The sequence below is a fragment of the Empidonax traillii genome, unplaced genomic scaffold (genome assembly GCF_003031625.1).
Source record: "Empidonax traillii isolate 1590-97213 ecotype Southwest subspecies unplaced genomic scaffold, ASM303162v1 scaffold60:size2069287, whole genome shotgun sequence".
Classification (NCBI taxonomy): Eukaryota; Metazoa; Chordata; class Aves; order Passeriformes; family Tyrannidae; genus Empidonax; species Empidonax traillii.
In genome coordinates, this window is record NW_020955253.1 from 1,089,706 (window position 1) to 1,107,750 (window position 18,045).

Genomic DNA, 18,045 nt, shown 5'->3' on the forward strand with positions numbered 1-18,045 from the left:
CTTGCCTTTTTTTTTTTTTTTTTTTTTTTTTTTTAAATAACAAAATTAGGCCACAGTTAGCTAGGCAGTGACCTGGTTAGTGCTGGATCAACATGTTACCAGCTCAAGGTTGTCACTACAAAGTAAGTGTGGTGAAGTCTGCCTGTTCCAGCTAAAATGAAAGCAGTCTCTTGACGTAGAGCAGTGCTGAAGTCAGCAGTTCCTGCAAAGTGGGCCTTAATGCAGATTGAAGGATCTCTTCTGTGTATATATGTAACTATCAGTGCCAACCTAATTCTTTATAGTCAAATACTTTCTGTCGTATTTTTACTCAGGAGAATATGAAAGAAAACAGTTCTAAGTGATTTTTTTTTTCCTTTGGCTTTCCTTATCTATAAAGGATTCGGCTTTGTGAGGTATATTTAATGTTTTCTCCAAAGTAGGCCACGTGAGAGATCCCATGGAGTAATTCACTTCGCTGAGTTAGCAGATGAGGCCATTGGACACAATCAAAAAAGATACTGCCAGCTGTGAAGGGAATGAATCGATACCAGTGCAAAGGGATCAGTTTTCTTCTTTGATACGAGAAAAGCAGTAGCACAGATGTGGTATCTGACATACATTTAAAAAACACAAATATAAACACACACACACACACACACATTGGGTTGGCTTTTATTGGAAAGCCTAGATGCAATCTATAGTTATCAACTTGTGGAAAATTCAGGACACATATAAAGTTAAGAAGGCAAATTAAAAGAACAATACAAATCAGACGAAATATACATCTCAAAATATCAGGATAGCATTTTGACTGGCATTGTCTAAAATACTTAGAATCTCCTTTCTTTTTTTCTTATTTTTGTATATGCTTCTTTAACTATGCATATTTTTTCTTTAAAAAGATCTTTTGTTTATATATTCCCCAAGGTCACTATTTCCTGCAGGAGCATGTCCAGATCACAAGTCTTTTTTAGCAAGAAATAGGCTCATTATACCTACTAACAAGGCCACTAATTGGCTTGATTTGACTGTATCTAAAATGATCACCAACAGATACTGTGATTTGTTGTTTATTGGTGCCAGAACAAAGGAGAAGGAACTGGTACGCGTTAAGTAGAAGATATATTTCAATGTTGACATGTTATACAAGCTTTTCATATTCAAACAGAACAGAAACATTGGACATAATTTAGAATATGAGCCTATTTCAACAGAGAGCACTTACAGCATGCTAAATACAGTGCTGTGGAAGAGCCACCCAACAGAACTGCAAACACCTAGCATTTTACATCTTTAAAAATAATATGTAGATCAATGACACGCCTCTGGGGTCTGACATACCATCCTCTCTAAATTTAGGGCCCTTGACTTCAAGGGTAAAAATACTAACAACTAATCTGTGCTTTCATTCTAATAGATGATTAGCATTCATTATATGTGTAATTAGTTCTGTATGCTCTACCAAATACACACATACAGTAATGTCACTGATACTGTAGATTCAGTTGCGACTTGGCTGGGAGAAATTCAAATCTGTTTATCAAACAATCCTAATGTGCAATTTAGAGTATGTAATACCATAGACTCTCAGAATACAAAGCAGTTAGAAAACTATTTTTATTACATCCACTTGAACCATTCATAGTTAAGACACGTTCACTTACTATGTTCTGTCATTATAATACATGGATAGAAATACTGTGTATATTTCAATGAACATCAAAACCCCCCAATTTTGTCTCATCTTAAAAATATTTACTTTTGTGGCTGAATTTAGTGCTCATGAGACTGAAGCTCTAAGAATGGTTTCAGCCAAGATGTACAACAGATGCCATAGATGCCACCACAGGCTTCCTATAAGGAACTAGCTGCACACTTCTGTTCTGTCCTGCAACAAATATACTGGGCCTTGGAGCAGAGCATGCCAAATCTATGCAGTGGTGTAGAGATGTAGACTAGGCACTAGAACTGGATCTTCCTCTCCATCCCCAGGTTCAGTGTTCACAGTAATTAAGAGTTGATCTGCCAGCTGAGGGCCAGGAGATGAACCCACTGAACAGCCTGCCTGCCTAAAGAGCAATTCTGTAGCATCAGATCAGAGGTACGCTTCTTCTATCTGGAGTTATTAACATCTAAAAGAGCTGTATTATACAGAAGACAAAGTTGACATAACTGGATGAAACTACATAATTTCTTCTTCTTCTTTTTCTACATACAATTTGCCAAGCACCTGAGACACTATTCTCTCCATTGTGAAACAAAGCTTCTAAAAAAACAACAGAAACCCCACCTGGTATGAATAACTGTCCATTTATTACATCAGGGCTGGAAAGAGACAAGGAAAACCCAACCTATTAAAGTCTTCCATCATAGTAAATGAGACTTATTTGGTTACTGTGCCTTCTAACAATGACTGATGAAGTGACACTGGCCTGGGTGACAGGAGAGGGAGGGCAGGGAGCGGTGGTCTGAGTCAGCCAGCTACTTTGCGGAGTGTCCCATCCTATCAGCAGAGTGATAGATGCACAGCTTTAAACATAATACAAAAATATTAACACTTTTGGACATTAGTCATCACTGTTATATCTCTACAATATAATCCTTTATACTGTACAGCTATAACGTAAAAGGTGCAATTCCTTCTTCTTTAAAAAAAATCACACACAGCACATGTTTTTATCCTTTTATTTTTAAGTATAAACTTTTTTAAACACTTTACATAAATTAACTCCTCTGAGACTAATATTTGATGTACAGTAAATTGTAATTCATATAAAAATCCATAAACAACTTGTCTCACATAATTTACAAAAAAATCAGGGTTTCCTTTGCTTATATGCAACAAGGATTCTACTTGCCATTTTTCCCCCCGAGGCAAACCATGTTAGCACTGTAAAATCCATTATTAAATTTCCATGGTAGCATAAGTCACTTGTGCCAATGTCCTTTTAGAAAGCAGCACAGTTTAAAGCAGTTGGGTTGTCTATAAACAATAATTTTTGCCCCACGTTTTAAAATTAACAGATATATACCACATCCTATGGAGTGAGAAAGAGAGAGAAAAAGAGAGAGAGAAAGAGAGAGACTACTTCTTGTAAGCAAAGGTCAACAATTCAGTAATATTTGAAAACACTGTATGGGTCTGTATCTTAATTAAATACAGTGCCTCAAAGGAACGGACAGCCTGTTGCAAAATCTGTAGGCCTTTTTATTTTCTTTTTTTCTTCTTTTTTTTTTTTTTTTAATACTTTTCAGTCCAACTTGAGTGCAGCGATATGCATATGTAAACATATTCTTTAAAGCAGATCACCTTTAAGGTCATTGAGAAAAAAAAGTTTTGTCATTAGCAGTATCATTCTTCCGGAAGGCGCTCTTTTCATTACAGAGTCTGTTTGGATTGTGCTACAGAAAAAATCTGAGCAAAGATGTAAGCTTAGGCTCAAGTAGTAATGCAGCAAAACAGTTTGGTCTCCTTTTTAGAAGACACTGGTACACAGTCTCTTTGGCAGCCCGAGCTAAGCCAAGGTGTTACCTCTTTCCTATCTCACTTTGTCTGAGGAACTGTATATTGTTAGCGCTGTCTGCTAATTCTGGATATTGCTCCACAGAGAGTACATAGTACCCATCATATCCTTGTACCTTTCCAGCACTTAGCAACTGCCTCTTTTCTCCTTCTGTCCACAACCTGGCACCTTCCTCTCCATCTCTTACTCTCTGTTGTTCTCTGGCCCAGGCACTGGAAAGAGCCCTTTGCCTGGCTTGCTCCAGTATTCGGGCCTTTTCCTCATCAAGTGTCATGCCATAGCGGACGTGAAGCGCTAAAGCACCATATTGCATTTCAACATCAGCAAACCTGCGAGTCCTGCCATTCACCACAGTGGTGGACTGGGAAACAGTGACGTTGATGCCATTCTCCAGGGCCTTACGCCCGCTTGTCAGCCTCAGTGTCCCAAGGTCACTCTCAGGGGAGGTGGTCTTGATAAAATAGTGCGTGTCCTTTCCCTCCACGGTGAAATGTAAGTTTTCTAGGTAGTAAGCGTTGTTCAAAACAGCTGCCACTTTTATGCAGTCCTCATTTGCAATGTTGAGCACGTTTGTTTGCACTTTGCCTTGATTGACGGCGAGCATCACCCCTTTCCCAATCAGAGACTTCACTGTGGCAAACCACAGCCACGACTTTTCTCCACTGGATTTCCGTCTGCTGACCTGCACTTCTGCCATCTTTCCCAGGGAAAGGAAAGCCTTTGCTTGTCTTGCCACTTGTTGCTGCACTCCAGAAATTGGCTGTAAACAAGAACAGACAGAAGTTTTACCAGCCATCTGTAGCCCCCTAAATGCCAAACAGCCAGGCTTTCTTGGTGTGCTGCCCGTGGACAACAACAGGATATTCCACAATTGACAGTGCCAGGGTGTTAATTAGATCTTCATACTGCTTATTATGCTGAGTTACAAGACTATTTTGCTAATATTCAGTGCTTTTACTCTTTGTCTCCCCAAGAACCTGCATAAAAATCAGATTTAACTTCAGAGGCTACTTACTGTGCTGCACAGGACAGACTTGCAATGCTAATACTTAATCACAGAATCATGGAATGCTATGGGTTGAAGGGGATCTTAAAGGTCATCTATTTCCAACCCCCTTGCCATGGGACAACTTCTACTAGACCAGGTTGTTCAGAGCCCCATCCAGCCTGGCCTTAAATACCTCCAGGAATGGGGCATCCTGGGCAACCTGTTCCAATGCCTCAGCACCCTCACAGCAAAGCTTTTTTTCCTAGTATCTAAACCTACCTTCTTTTCAATTTGAACCCCTTCCCCCTTGTCCTATTACTACATGCTCTTGTAAATAGTCTTGCCCCATCTTTCCTGTAAGTTCCCTTCAGGTACCGGAAACCCGCAATTAGGTCATTCCTAAGCCTTCTCTTTTCCAGGCTGCACAATCCCAGCGCTCTCAGTCCTCTCTCATAGGAGAGGTGCTCCACACTACAAATCATCTTGGTAGCCCTCCTCTGGACTCACTGCAACAGGTCAATGTCCTTCCTGTGTTGAGAACCCCAGAGCTGGATGCAGAACCCAGGTGGGTTCTCACCAGAGCAAAGGGGCAGAATCACCTCCCTTGACCTGCTGATCACTCTCTCGTTTTGATACAGTCCAGGGTACAATTGTCTTCCAGGGCTGTGAGTGCACACTGCTGGGTCATGTCATGTTAATATGGCTAAGAGCTATCTTACTATCATGTCACCTCATCCTGTGAACTTGTTCAAGTATGATTCTTGTCTACCCTGAGTCCATCCAAACCGAGTTGATTTTTGCAGGTCATGAAGCTGTGCTTTAGGACAGGAACACGCCTTTCTTTACTGACTCAGGAGTCTCATGGGTAGCTGCAGTCTGGGACCAAACAGCAAGGAGGCTCTCATAAGCCCTCAAACTGCTAGAGGAAGAAGGGGAATCAAAGTGTAATGACAGTCTTTACAATAAAAGAGAGGTAAGCAAATGGTACAGACCAGTGAGGTGGAGTACTGGGGACTGATGCCCTTTGCTGAAAATACTTGCAGGAACTGATAAATGGGGATGTTTGAAAAGGCTGTGGCCAGTGCAGCTGCGTGAACTTCCATTCCACTCCAGGTATCAGCCTGCTGCCTAAAAGAGCTTCTCCCCAGTAACTTCAGACAGGTACAACCCTGAATACAGCAGAGTGTTTTGTTCACAGCTAGCAAAGACAAGGGGAAATGAATGGAAATAACCAAGGGATCAGTCTAATGGAAAAGCTAGGATAGGAGAATCTGTCAAGGAAGAGCTCTATGTAGCCAACTATGCCAGATGCACTCTTGGTAAAGAAAGGATGGCTGGGGAATGGGACCTGCCAGCATAACTGCTGTGGTTAGCCAGAACAGCTGAAAGAGCAGGAGCAGCTAGCAGGAATGGTTATCTAGTGCAGCCAGATAACAGGACAGCTCCAATTACAGGGTCAGCTGTGGCTGGGATGAGACCTTACAGCTGCGTACAACAGACACGCCTTATCTGTCTAGCCCTGGGTCTTAACAGCAATAAGCTGTGAATGAGCTAGTACTGATGGAGGTAGGGAGCAGACAGCTGCCCTAGCAGTTGTCTCAGCGGGAAACAGTGAGAAAGATTTAAATAGCTTTGGCTGCACTTCTGAAAAAGAGTACTTAGTTTCCGATGATGATCCAGTTTATCTTCCAATTGACCCCTTATCTCTTCAGTAAAATACTGCTTAAACCATTGCTGACAAATGAGTCCATAGCCTGTTTTGTTTTCCCAAATTTCTGGGTGGGAGACCAAGCAAGAGTTAATAGGACTCATACAATCTTAATTCAGCCTTGAGCCTGGCAAAAAGTTTGCAAAGGCTTCTCTGCTCTGCCTCAAGGGCAGCTTTTCTGGAGGTGACAGTTCCTGAGGGAATCATGAATTGACTTGGACTCTCAGCTCTTCTTGAATGTGGCAGATTCCTGTCTGCACTTGCTAACAAGTATGGATTTCAGCTGTTGTAAATCCTACATGAAAGCTATTGAGCTCAAAATATACTGTAGACAGCAATCATCAGTGAGAGCAGTGAGATGCTATAGCAACTTCATAATGACAAAGTTTGTTTATTTTTAACATGTATCCTCTGAGCTCAGTAAAGCTCACTCACTCCAGAATGTTTCAAAATACTAAGTGGTTTGTGTGTTTACTTGTCTCTTGGTTGCATTTGCTTGTTTAACAATAAATATCAGAGTCACAGCTTCTTCCTACCTGAGAATTTTGAATCTTTGTTTTCCTCTCGCTCCTTTCTCGCTCTGTCATGTCACATGCCCCTGGCACTCCTCATGTCACTGTGCTCTCTCCTGAAGATTTTTGACAACTAGCTGTCTGCTCTCATCTCTTTGACCAGACTGGTTCTCTTCCTGGTGCGCCTTTGCTGGTGTTAGTGCATAATTTAATTCTTTAGCCTTTGAGGACTAAATAAACAACCTCTGATAGTTCTTCACAGCCATGTCTGATGACAGGTCTCTCATGTCCCAGTACAACCACCTTGCCCGGAGTGCTTGCCATGCTCCTCCTTCACTACTTCTACTGTTCATGGGATACAATATTCTCATGCTGTGCTCTAAGGTCTTTCCCTGTTACTCAATTGCTTACTATTAAAAATAATAATATTAAAAAAATAGCAGGTAATTTTCTGCATGCAAAGTCAGCTTCCATATGTTCCCTTCTATTGGGGCACCCTTCTAATGATTTTTTGTCTACATTAGGTTGTAGAATTCTTTAAGAATATGTAATCTTTTTATCTTGTAATGTTCTCTGTCATGATTCTTGTAAAAAGAGATTTGTTTTTGACTGCTCACAATGGGATCATCCATTTTAATGTCTCTTAACTCTTCCTTCTTAACTGAGAACTACAGGATTTTTGAGGGCATAGGTCTTTGAATAAGTTTATTTGTAAATACAATTTTCTTAAATAGGAGATTTAGAATTCACTTCCATATTTATTTCTTCCATCATTTAAAACTGCAGCAGGATTTCAGGACGATAGTTCATTTTTTTTGCTCCTAAAGAACTTCATAAGCACCTGGAGTTTTGGTTTTATGTAATGTAATAGACTTTACTCCTCAGGTAATTTCATTTTCAGTATTTTATCTTTACATATAAAACATGGTGTCCATAGTGCATGGTTAATATTAAGGAGAACTAAAATTGTAGAGGTGCCTGGTATGCATAATTTATATCACCTGTTCTTCTGTTTATTTCAGTCTATTTTTTTCTACAGTGTTCAGTTTCTGCCTTCAGGCAGAGTGTTAGTATAAATCTAATCTCTGTAGTTTCTGCCATGAAAACTAGACACCTTTAAAGGGTCTTAAACTTCCTTTCATTGATTATTGTCTTTTCACATTTTTATTATTGCTGAAAGCAAACAAAAGCTTATTTAAAATGGTATTTAACTTATCAGATCTGTAAGAAAAAGCTGCATCTGTAATTTCTTAAATTCTTTTGAAAGTAGATAAAGGTACTGTTGAGATTTAACTTAGCAAGTAACCCTTGCTGTCAGAATTATTCATGCCTAATAAAATCTGAATAGAGGGAAACATTCTTTCTCGTTCCATTTGTATGTTTAGTTTTGTTTCTTACTGGTATGTCTTCCCACTGCTGGCTCTTCACAAGTTCATAAGAAGGTTCTGTTAAATCAAATTTTGGAACAGGGAAACCAGGAATGGCATTGTGCAGATGGAAGCCAAATGTCACCAGCCAGCTGTTAACATCTGAAAGAGAATTATTAAAAGAATAAAAGAGAGAAAAATATTAGAATTGTCCTATATTTTTCAACCATACAGTTTTTACATGGAATAGCTTTTGGCATGGTTGGTTTCTTTCTGAAACATGAAAATTATTCAACAGTCTTTGTTTTAATATGTATGGATTTAGATTTGTGGTACAGCTAGAATAGCAAGCCTATACAGGACACTTGCAGTTCTGAACTTACAAGAAAACATCTGTTCTGTATGAGTTTCATGAGGCTCAGTTGAAAGGCATTGTAGGGTTCAGCAATTTTGAAGGCCTCAGTGACTTCCAGGACAATTTTAAGAGTGCAGTTAAAAAGAGATTTCCTTCTAATACAGCCTAAACTAACTGGGATTTCGTGGTCAGGCTAAACATGCTTTATGGTGCACCTTCTTCATCAATACTTTAAAATGAAGCAAAAAAAAAAAAAAGTACTACAGGCATATCCTGTTCTTTTGGTATATATATATTGTCTTCAAATTACCCCTGAAACAGCACCTATATGGTCAATTACCTTTTAAATGATTTGGCAGATATTTTATGTTGATTCAAGAGAAATCTCCCCCTCTTCAAGATGAAGTTGGACCGATGAAATTAAAAGCTAATGAAATGTATTACAGTTGCATCAGTAAGCAGACAGGATACTATATTAGCATAAGATAACATTATTTATAATACATTTTATGTTCTGTTGAAAATAAATAAATTAGGGATGCCAATATTTAGTTACCAGTTGTTTGGCAAGAATGAGCACTCTGCCTTGTTTCTGTCTTTTGATCCTATCTTTCACAAATACTAAAGCTTAGAGTTTGGCAAAGTACTCCTTACCAAGTCTAGTAATCTTTAGTTAAGAAAACTCCAAGTAAGTGGAACAAGGGAATAAATTTTTCTAAATGTTAAAAGAACAAAAAATATTTATTTAAAAATAATTTCTAACATTTTCAAATAAGTGCTAATGCCTCACGAGGCTCTGCATCTAAAACTGCTAGTCAGCCAAATTACTAACTGTAACGATAACCTTATATAAGCAGTGTGTGTCTATGTATGTCATATATCCAAGGTGTTAAGAAAAGAACCAAACTGTATTTTGAGGGCTATTTCTGAACTAAATGCATAATTTTCAATGCTACAAAGAATCTGATTGCAACTGCATCCCCTACAGCACATGCTGCTAAAAGAGGACAGATCCAAAGGTCTGTTATTATCCTTACTCCTAGGCAGCCTGCTAGTAACCCATTTAATAGCTGCTGTTTGTTAAATTAATGCAAACCCACTTGATTCCCAGGATGCTCTTCTGAGTGGTAGTCTCACAGCTCATAAGTAAGTGGGGCTGAGCACCTCCTATAGTCTGGCGCTGTCTGTGTAAAATATTTTGGTTTCTTTACATCTATTTCATCTATCAATAGGAAAAATCACATGTATCTGAGCCATACATTTAAAAAACAATTCTGATGACATGCAATCAGATTTTTGATATGTAGAATAATGGAAAACACTGCATATCACTAACTCTAGAACCGTAAAAAGTATGTAGATTTCCTAAGAATTCAGATTTACAAGAATGGCATCTCAGCACCTTTTTGTTGCTGAATGAGCTTCTATACTATACTACTCCTCCTTCCCTGTACCTGGCGGTGTACTCATTACTTTGTGTTGGCCCTGGAGCTTGCTGGGCTCTGTGCTGGCTCTGGAGCTTATCGGGCAATTTACATTAGCAGCCTTGCAAAAGCCTACCAACCAACTTCCAGTGAATATTTCCTGTGATGTTAATGAGCTTAAATGGTCACAGAAGGACTCTCCCTGCCCTTGCTACCTTACAGTCTCACTGCCTCTAAATTGCAGGTCTATAGGTCCAGCATCCCCAAGTTGCAGTCCAGTAACCTTCTCTTACCTGTGATATAATCCTTCACATCGTGTATTTTACTGGCTGGGTTGTTATTTCTAAACATGTACAAATTAAAAGGAGCTGGATCCTTCCCAATTCTCTTCCAGATTTCAATGTCAGGTGTTGTCCACCGGCCTGCCAGTATGTCATAATCTCTTTCTCCAAAGTGGACTAGTTTGGTCAGTGGATCGTACAGGCCTCCATGGAATCCGATTACTAGCTGGAAGTCAAGGTTAGAGTCAAAATAGATCTCTCCATAAGCAGTGTATTGAATTTGTTTAAGCATGAGACCATTGCTACTGAAAACTGCCAACGGTGTCCCTGTATTGTCTGATGCAATGTAAAATTCGTCTCCACTGCTAATTTCCATGGCAAAAAGGTGTCCTTGCAGATCATAGTAAAGAGATGTGATTTCAGAACTTGAGTGGTTATATACATGAGTTATCCTGGTTGGGTAAGTAAGATCTGCATAAAAAAACTGGAGATGCTGTCCGAGGCTAGTTTTAGTGGAAACTCGTCGTCCAAGTCCATCATAGCGGTAAATCACCGTCCACCCACTGCCTTTACTATAAACTCGAGTCAGAAGGCCCTTTGAACTGTATTCAAAGATCTCAGTACCCCTCTGACGCAGAAATCCATCTTCGTCTAATCGGTACTGAACATCACCCAGTCGAGTTATTCTGTCTCTCAGGTCATAGCGAAGTGGCGTCAAACGGGCGCTGCTGCTGGGGTTGAGCAAGTGGAGGTTGCCATTCAGGTCATAGTTGTACCGCCACATTATTTTCTCATTCAGATAGACTGTCTGGAGCTGACCATCTACATCATATTCGTAAGCATATTTCGTGGTGTTGGCAAATGGCCCTATCTTAATTTCTCTTTTCGTCACTCGTCCCATGTTATCATATTGAATCGTAATCCAATACATTAATGACCGAAATATTTCATACTGAATTTCCTTGATGCGGCCATGTGCATCAAAGTGTTTTGTGTACGTCATTACAGCTGTCGAAATGATCTGGTTAATATCATAATATATAACTCCAAATTTTCCAAATTGTTCAACTTTGCCAGAGATGTCATCAAACTGGTAGAGATCAATAGGCAATGGGGTTTCATTGATGACACCTTGCATGCTAGTCACTCTGAAGCTGTTGTCATAGCTGTAGTCAAATCGGGCATTTACCATTCCGTCTTCGCTAAAGCGGAAAATCTGTCTGTCAATCAATGGGCCAATTTGTCTGTATCTAATGGTGCAGATAAAACCATCGCTTTGGAGGTTTACTGTTTTCAGGACTCCTGCTGTCTCATCATAAGTAAAACTAACTCTTGTACTATCATATAAAATTTCTGAGAGCTTGGTCTGCCGCCTGTACTTGAATAATACTCTTCGGCTTGTCCCCAGGAAAGCAGTTTGAAGGAGCTGCCCTTCTTCATTGTAGTCCATTATAACAGAAGCATTACTTTCTGGGGGGTTGTATATATTCCGGTAATAGCCAATGGAGCGGATAGTCTGCATGGTATGACGAGCAACACTGGGCATGGTGACAGCGGAGAGCCGATCCAACAAATCATATTCAAAGATATACTGCCGTTGGCTATGAAGCAGAAGAACCATTGACTGAAAATTAAGAACAGATTTTTATCATGTGACAAATGGTGCAGTATCTCCCCTCCCGCCATATACCGATACTATTTCTTCATGAAAATGTGACATTCCCACTTGAGAAAATTATCTCCTCTTTAATTGAGTTATCCTTGACCTTACATGTTGTTAACATCTCCCTGCCTAATTTACTTGTATGCTTAATTGTAAGGGGCTCTGTAATTAGTAGTTCCACATTCATAATTTGCTACTTGTTATGACTGTATCACTCTTTTATCAAGCACTCACAGCTAAACAGCAGATTGTCAATGGATTCTGATAAGTCATGTTTAATATGGGAAGAAGTAAAACTGTCTTAGAGCCATTAACTCACAAGGAGAACAACATATGGAAGATACAATTTCTTCCCTACAATTAAGAGATGATTTTGAAGAATTTGAATAGCCTGAGATCTCTGAATACTGTGTTCTGTAAGCTTTTGAGACATAGGCAAAACCACTGATTCATTATTCGTATCAAAAGGAGCTACATGGAATTATTCTGACATTTTTCTAATGTATGACTATTATGTATCATAGGTCTTGATTGAATTATGTTTGCGGTAACTAGTAAACAGTATTTGCTGAGCAACAGCTTCAACAGAAGTATATTTAAACCCCAGAAAGAAATGGATTTTCTTTCCACATAGCAGACACGAGATCTAAGAAGGGATAGGATTCACAGGATATTTCAGAGGATTCACAGATATTTCTAAGAGGAGAGCTATCACTGAGAAATTTTTATATAGAATGAAGATTCCCTATCTTTTGCCTATTGCTTATTTTGATGCTACAGCATATAGCAAGTACAAATTGATAGTTGCATCTATTTAGAAACAAGAGCTTTTCTTGCTGGTGAAAAAACCAAACACACAACAGTGAAGCATTTGCAAACAAATTATTTTCAGCCGTGCTGAATTGCAGATAGTCCCTGTACCTTATTTTAAGTGTTAAGATAAAAGGTAAATACAGATGCTTCTTGTTAGTTAGTGGCCTAAATAATTTAAAACCACATCAATTCCCAGCAATTAGCTACAGCATGATTACATATCTGTGCAATGAAACATTCCCCTTGGAATCACATGGTGATACTTAGAATAATTGAAATGTGTTTCTACTACCTATTTTGGCTTTGTAAGCAGCAGTGAGATGCTGCAGAATTTCAGCGCATTCCAAGCATTTTTTAAAACCCTAGTGTTCTTTACCTTTTCCAAGTACGTGTAACTCCAGGTTTTCCCATCAGCAAACACTCTAGACACTATCCTTCCCTGTCCATCATACTCTATTTTTTCACTAGTCGTCCCTCGCTGTATGCTGCCTATTTGACCTGTGGATGAATAGGTAACATTGACAGCCATCAGCTTGCTGCTCGGTAGCCACAGCGTGGGGTGCCCTGATGTGTCGTAGGCAATCCTCAGCAGAAATTTACGGTGGTCATCGTAGATCTTTTCTGTCTTTGTGGTTCGATCAAAGTCAACTGAAAGGAGGTTTCTGCCATTAACCTTTTTAAAGCAAACAAAATGACACAATAAATCATGCTGTTCAAACCTTGGCCACCTGTAATTCCCACAAAGCTAGCTACCTTTAAATACCATTTACAGTGATTGATTTGCTGTATGCGTAAATTGTTTTAGCGACTTCTTGATATAAATGTAAGGCACTATATTAGTATCTACTTTAGAAGGTCTGATTATATGAAGAGATGGCTCAGAATTTGTTGCAATGTGTTCTTTCTTGATGCTTAGTCAACTGTTAAGAAAATACTGAAAGATGTGCACTGAAAACTTCTGTAATAAATGGGGCCATTTCAATGAACAAACTACACCTTTTGTAGTCAGTCCAAAGTACATCTAGCAAATTATTGTCAAAATATATTCCTAGCAACCGCTTTTCCACTTCATAACAATCACGCTAGAAAGGAACTGAATCCCAGTTCTTCACAGCAAGTATTTTTCAAAATGGTAAATACAAAATTAAGATCTTCAAAAGCATGTTAATTCTTCAAATTAAGGTTAACCAGTTTTTAGAACATACGCTTTCCCCTTCTGGATCAAATGGAAGTTTAACTCAGTATACCATCCACTGCTGAAACATATTTATGAGGCTGAAAGCCTTAGTAGAGGATTATGTCTTTCTCCTAGTTAACTGACCACTTAAAGCCACAAAAACCAGAAAGACTACTGAACCATGGAAAAACAGTTATAAATGTTTTGAAGTTTATAACTATTTTGATTTTAAATTAAAGCCTTAGTCTGGATACATTTATGCTGAAAACCTTATTATTGATGTATATATATAAACTACAGCAGTGGACAGTGATTTCTGTGAAATACTTTTACATTGAAATCTCTCCCCCTCTCCACCCTTTTAGAGTTTTAAATATGTCAATTTTCAGTTTCATTGAATCAGCTCTCATTTTTGAATTTATGAAAGGAAATGTTTGGTTTTCTTCTCCTATATCAGTATCTTTGCACTTCTCCATTCCTCTCGGCACTGAACTGTATTTTAGTGTTCTTCAACAGGCCTTGAGGATTTCTTTGTTCATCTGTAAACCATTTGTGTATCTGCTGTGTCTTTTTAAAGTTATTATTAACACATACATTACAAAGAGGTGATGAAAGATGGCTAAATAGCATTCAGAACCAAACAAGACAATAGATATCCTGACTAAAGAAATTGCTGGAGGATTTTTGCATTTTTTCAGGGCTGCATGCTCAAAAATCCATATATCATGGATGTTGTTACTTACACCCTGAGGCTGATAAGCTTCTGAAAGATCATTATAAATTAGATTCTTTATTTTTGATAGAAAAGGTATTAAAGTGTTGGTGACAGGTCATGAGCAAATATGAAAAAAAATCCTACAAATGCTCAGTTTTGTTCAGTCTGTCTATGTGCATTACCTTTCTCTTTTCTAATATGAAAACGCTGACATGAGAGGAATCTGCACTGTCAATTTAGGGAAAAATCATATTTTCATTTAAATCTTCTAAGTAAATAACACAAAGTCTAGCAGATACAGAACAGCTACTTTACCTATTTACTCAGCCATCGAATATTATTTAAATATAATCTGAAAAATTAATGCTACAAGACAGATTCTAGAAGTAGGTTAAACTTATGCTACGAAATATTCCCACTAATCTCCTTTTTGTAATTTTTTTTTTTTATTTCTTTATTTTCAGGTAGTTTTTGTTTAAATTTTACAACATCTAATATTAGCTCATTTATTTAAATTCATTGTTAAATTTTCTTTTTCTTTGGCTTTTATTTCTCAGTGTCTCCCACACATGCCTGCACTCATCTCTGCATCTCACTGCATGTTTTGCTTCTCTGAGTTTTTCCTTCCCTTTCTCTCCATCTCCCCTTCCTTATTTTACATTTAATTATGGTTTTTATTAATTTTCTTGTTCATCTCTTGGGCTTATACACTGAAGTGAAAATGGGCACTTCTGATTTCTGAACTGGCAAGGAAAGAAGGATGGTTTATGGTTAGGGCAGACTTCCAGGCAACTGTTGTTAATTTCTTGGCTAGGCACATCCTTCCGGTGTACATTGCAACAAAATACTTAATCCGGCTGTCTCACTGCCCTAGCTGCTAGATGGGATAATAACATCCCTTGCTTTTCCCCTCTTCCCATCTGTCTGGTCTGTGTAACGGCAGGATATGAGGGGAAACGAAGGAAGTGTCTCTTGCTCCAGCCAGTTTTATGCTATCACACTTTGCTGACAGAGCTCTTGCATTCAGACACGTGAGCTTTTGGTGAAATTTGGCTGTGCTTGAATAATCTCATAATACAGATGGCAATTAGAATAACAATGAGTTTTGGTGATATAGCTTCTTTCTTTGGGCAGTATGGGGCTGTAATAACATATCTCAGCTAAAACACTGCCTTCAACTGAAGTGCTTCTTAACAACAGCTCTGCTAACAAAATGCTTTTACAGCAAAAGTTGAATATTTTTACTGTGTGTGAGACAACCTCACTCCAAATATATTTGAAACCTCTGGGTTCCATTATGATGAAAATTGTACTTGGGGAAAATTTCAGTGAAGAAACGCTTAATGCCACAAAATTGAGTCTTTTGACAGTCCCTACCTACTGTCCTGCTACATTGCAGTAATTTAGGTCTCCATCTATCCTGCTTTGCCTTAACTCCTGTTTTTCTTTCTAGTGAGATGCATGAAATCTGTGATTCCTCCATTAGGAGTAGGAATATATTGCTGTTCCTTACAGAGATATTCAAGAGGTGATGTGAAAGAGCATGTCAGGTCTCAGCAGGAGGCAGAGCAAACTCTTCTTGTGAGCTACCTTGTCTGTGTTACCTGTCTACTCGGGGTGCATCCCTTGAGACAGAGTTCATATGAGTTCTTTTATTTGAGGCTTTTTTGAGACCCTCAATACAAAGGCCCTAAAAAGGCTCTTTTCACGCAGAGGACCAGGACCTTTGCCTGAGATCAGCCTTCAGACCAAACACACAGGTCCAGGGACAAAATTAGCTTATTGAACAATAACAAAACAAGTCTGGACAAAGGCAAGATTGACAGAAGACTGTGGAGTTAAGGTAGGGTGACATAATTACTAATTAATTTCTTTAGAAAGTCTACAAGTAATGGGTAGAACTAATACAAGATAGTAAACCAAGAGAGTACTTGAGAATGTACTTTGTAATGTTAGATACTGAATATATATAACACAGTTGAAGTGTCATGAGTACATTTACTGGCAATACATTTTGTCACTGGTTTTTGTCTACATTTGTCTTCTTTGCAACAAAATGTTACTGACATATCTGTCTGTAGATGGAAATGATGAGCTCCATAAGTTATTCCCGTTCTTCTTTCTGTTGTTTTCTTTTTCTACTTTCCTACATCCCCTCACCCACCCCCGAGTGACATTTCAGTAATATCTTCCCATGTAAATCAATTTCACAAAATTTTCCTTCTTTTTTACATTGCTGACAAGTTTCTTTCCTGGTTTTTTGAGGCATTTGTCTCTTATTAGCCTATGTTGTCCATCTGCCCTTCTTCTCCCATTTGTATATACAGCTTTAATTACTAATTTTAATTGCTACTCTTAAATTACTACTATATTACTCTGATCTGTAATCTTTCATTTTCCCCTCCATCTTGTTAAATCTTTCCCTTTTCTCTGATGTTCCATTTTTTTTCAGTTTTAACTCTTCCAAGTTAAAGTTGCCTGTGACATTTCTTTTACCTCCTCTGCACTTGAATGCCAAAATTCGGTTTTGAGAACTGCACTCATGGTGATTTGTTTCACTGCCAAAACCAAATGCCATTGGTGTGGTTATTTTGTTTTCTCTTGGGCTGCTTTCACAAATGAATTGGCAGGTGTATTATACCACTGTGCTATGAAACGACATGCCTATGAGCCAGAACCACAAGGATGAGCTCCAGAAGCATGGCTTCCTTTTCCTCTTCCTTATCCATGTAAGACAGCTGCCACAGGTGGGTTACTAATATGCTGTTCTTAAGCAGTAGTTACTGAGCATAGTCATTATTCCTTCTTAGAAAAAAATCCATTCTTCTTTTAGAGAAAGTGGTAAGAGGAATATAATCCGCATGACAGCATTCCCTCCTTTCTTCTCCCAGTGGAAGATATAAAATATTTTAAGATTTCGAATGGCAAGAAGTCAAGAGGTCTGAAATTACTTACCTTCATTTGATACACTGCCTAGGCCTTATATTAAAGAACTGAGTTCAGTTCTAATAGTAAGTCAGACCTCTGATGTGGTCTTGAAATGGTCTCCTGGCAACACCATTTTAAATGCTTAATCTATGTTGTCTTTACCAAATGGCTGTCATAAATCATTGTTTGCTTCCTACTTGTATTTCACTCACTATACAGGAAAAAGAAATGCCAACAAAATGGTAAAGACATATGTTAGAGGAATATGCCGTACACATGCACACAGAGTTAAACCCATTCTACCTTAAATAACTATTAGTACAATTTTCAATTAAAGTAAAAGAAGAAATAAAATCCAGGGATTGTGCTAACTTACATTAGAATAATTTAGAACAGGATTCAAAATCAGTTCAGTTAACTTAGTATCAGAAACAAAAACAGTGAAGGAGAGCAGAAAATTATTCTTTTTGCCCATTCCAGGCTAAACCCAACAGTTTAAATTCTACAGAAAAGAGCAATTGATAAGTAAAAACAGGCAATAAATGAAGTAATAAAAACAAGTACTTCCAGATCTACAGTCAGCTTGTCTATGGTAAATATTCTGTGGT

The 18,045-nt window shown here is 38.4% G+C and overlaps 1 protein-coding gene across 9 annotated transcripts in view; it reads right to left on the reverse strand.

Annotated features, from left to right (window-relative positions):
* Window positions 1-638: 638 nt before the first annotated feature.
* The window catches only part of TENM3 (teneurin transmembrane protein 3), an 869,819-nt gene continuing 852,412 nt past the window's right edge, over window positions 639-18,045 (reverse strand). For all 9 annotated transcript variants that reach the window (XM_027879901.1, XM_027879899.1, XM_027879900.1 and 6 more), the window contains 4 exons: window positions 12,994-13,290; window positions 10,154-11,765; window positions 8,113-8,243; window positions 639-4,266 (listed from right to left, as the gene is read on the reverse strand). In XM_027879901.1, the coding sequence (XP_027735702.1) occupies window positions 3,511-4,266; window positions 8,113-8,243; window positions 10,154-11,765; window positions 12,994-13,290 (2,796 nt within the window). In that variant the 3' untranslated portion in view covers window positions 639-3,510. The remainder of the gene's footprint in view (window positions 4,267-8,112; window positions 8,244-10,153; window positions 11,766-12,993; window positions 13,291-18,045) is intronic.